General features: G+C 35.4%; 1 protein-coding gene across 1 annotated transcript in view; it reads left to right on the top strand.

Moving 5' to 3' along the window:
* The window catches only part of LOC106805315 (putative tRNA (cytidine(32)/guanosine(34)-2'-O)-methyltransferase), a 42,007-nt gene extending 40,289 nt beyond the window's left edge, over positions 1-1,718 (top strand). The window contains exon 10 of the mRNA XM_014806857.1: positions 671-1,718. Within this exon, the coding sequence (XP_014662343.1) occupies positions 671-859 (189 nt within the window). The 3' untranslated portion in view covers positions 860-1,718. The remainder of the gene's footprint in view (positions 1-670) is intronic.
* The last annotated feature ends 117 nt before the right edge of the window (positions 1,719-1,835 follow it).

Here is a 1,835-nt window from a genome sequence, read left to right as displayed (position 1 = left end):
GTCAGAAATGGGGTAACTTAGAATTGATTACATTTTGGTGGTGATCCTGATCCAATTAACTAATTAATTAAATTTTCAGGATAGGTCAGAAATGGGGTAACTTAGAATTGATTACATTTTGGTGGTGATCCTGATCCAATTAACTAATTAATTAAATTTTCAGGATAGGTCAGAAATGGGGTAACTTAGAATTGATTACATTTTGGTGGTGATCCTGATCCAATTAACTAATTAATTAAATTTTCAGGATAGGTCAGAAATGGGGTAACTTAGAATTGATTACATTTTGGTGGTGATCCTGATCCAATTAACTAATTAATTAAATTTTCAGGATAGGTACCGTCAGAAATAGGGTAACTTAGAATTGATTACATTTTGGTCGTGATCCGGATTCAATTAATTATTTAATTAATTAATTAATTAATAAAATTTTCTAGAGTGAGAGAATTGAGCTGCCTTGGCGGAGGTCTGTGCTCTCCGAGTGCTCTAGTTATATATTATTATTCAACCGTCTCTACCTGTACGTGTATTGGATCAGATACCACATATATGAGCAAAACATTTCTTAAACATTAAAACCGAAGTATACGTGATTAGAAAAAACTGCGTTCATCAAAAGTTTAAATTTACATGTCTTAATTTTATTAATTAAATATTGACGTTTTTATAGTTAAAAGAGGGAGAGGACTATACGTGGAGGCCTCCTACCCAGGGTCCAATAGAACCTCCATACAAGGATGCTTGTTTCCTGAAGAAGAATGAGCTACTGGCTAAACCATCATCATCATTATCATCGTCATCATCAGGAAAGGATACTACCAAGAGTACTCTTGATACTACTCATCCCCAACTTGAATAAGGTATGCAGTGTAGCCAGTCATACACGATACAGTTACTGTCAGCTCATCCACAATAGACAGATGGCATATTATAGGGTTGTAAAAAATGAGAATTTATTTAATAAATACGTTGTAATCCTTTTTCGAACAATAGTATGCTATTTGTTATTTTCAATAATGGTTCTTTTTAATTTACTCGTGTTCTTACATTGAAAGCTTTCAACACGAGGTATATAGGAAATGGGACAGCTCTGAATTTGCACATTTTTATATGGTAACCCTACTGGATGTTAATAGACTCATTCGATATGGTGTAAAGATCATAAATGTGTGAATGTTTTTTACTGAATTATGAAAAAAGTGAAGATACTAGAAATACTGAATTAGGGTTACTGCTGTACGTGTGCGTATAAGCAAACATGATTTAGTGAGTGACGCGTTGTCACTTTTTAAAAGTGTTTAAAGTAGGTGTAATAGTTGGGCATTATATGAATCAATGTTTGCTATTATTAGCTTATTATGTCAGAGGGTTTTATATTACTGTTGATGATGTTTTAGAATACTTCAAAGTAATTAGACTAATCTAACTGTTGCTGGCTTTTTGTCAGCTCAAACTCCCTGTCACTGATGTTGGGTTGTACTCCGTGGAAGATTTCCTTACAGTTATCCAGTTTCGCTTCTCGTATCTTACGATCTTGTGTACGTTTTTATGTAGATGTACGCATGCTTTCTTTGTTCTCCAATAAGCGCATAATTATGGTCAGATGTTCATTTAGAATGTTATATTCCATTTGTAATTCTGTCGCTCGGAGCCCACGCGTCTGCAATCACTAGCGGATTAAGGGCGGGGCAACAGGGGCACGTGCCCCGGGCCCCCCACATTTGGGGCCCCCCACATTTAGAGTATCCTAAAATTTACAAAACTGTCGTAATTGTGATCCACAAAATTCTTAGCATGGAACGTTGAAGTGATGCGTTTCCCATGCTGTTTCTCTG

Source organism: Priapulus caudatus, unplaced genomic scaffold, assembly GCF_000485595.1.
Source record: "Priapulus caudatus unplaced genomic scaffold, Priapulus_caudatus-5.0.1 Scaffold109, whole genome shotgun sequence".
Classification (NCBI taxonomy): Eukaryota; Metazoa; Priapulida; class Priapulimorpha; order Priapulimorphida; family Priapulidae; genus Priapulus; species Priapulus caudatus.
Note: the sequence above shows the minus strand (reverse complement) of the source record. Positions and strands in the feature narration are given on the sequence as shown.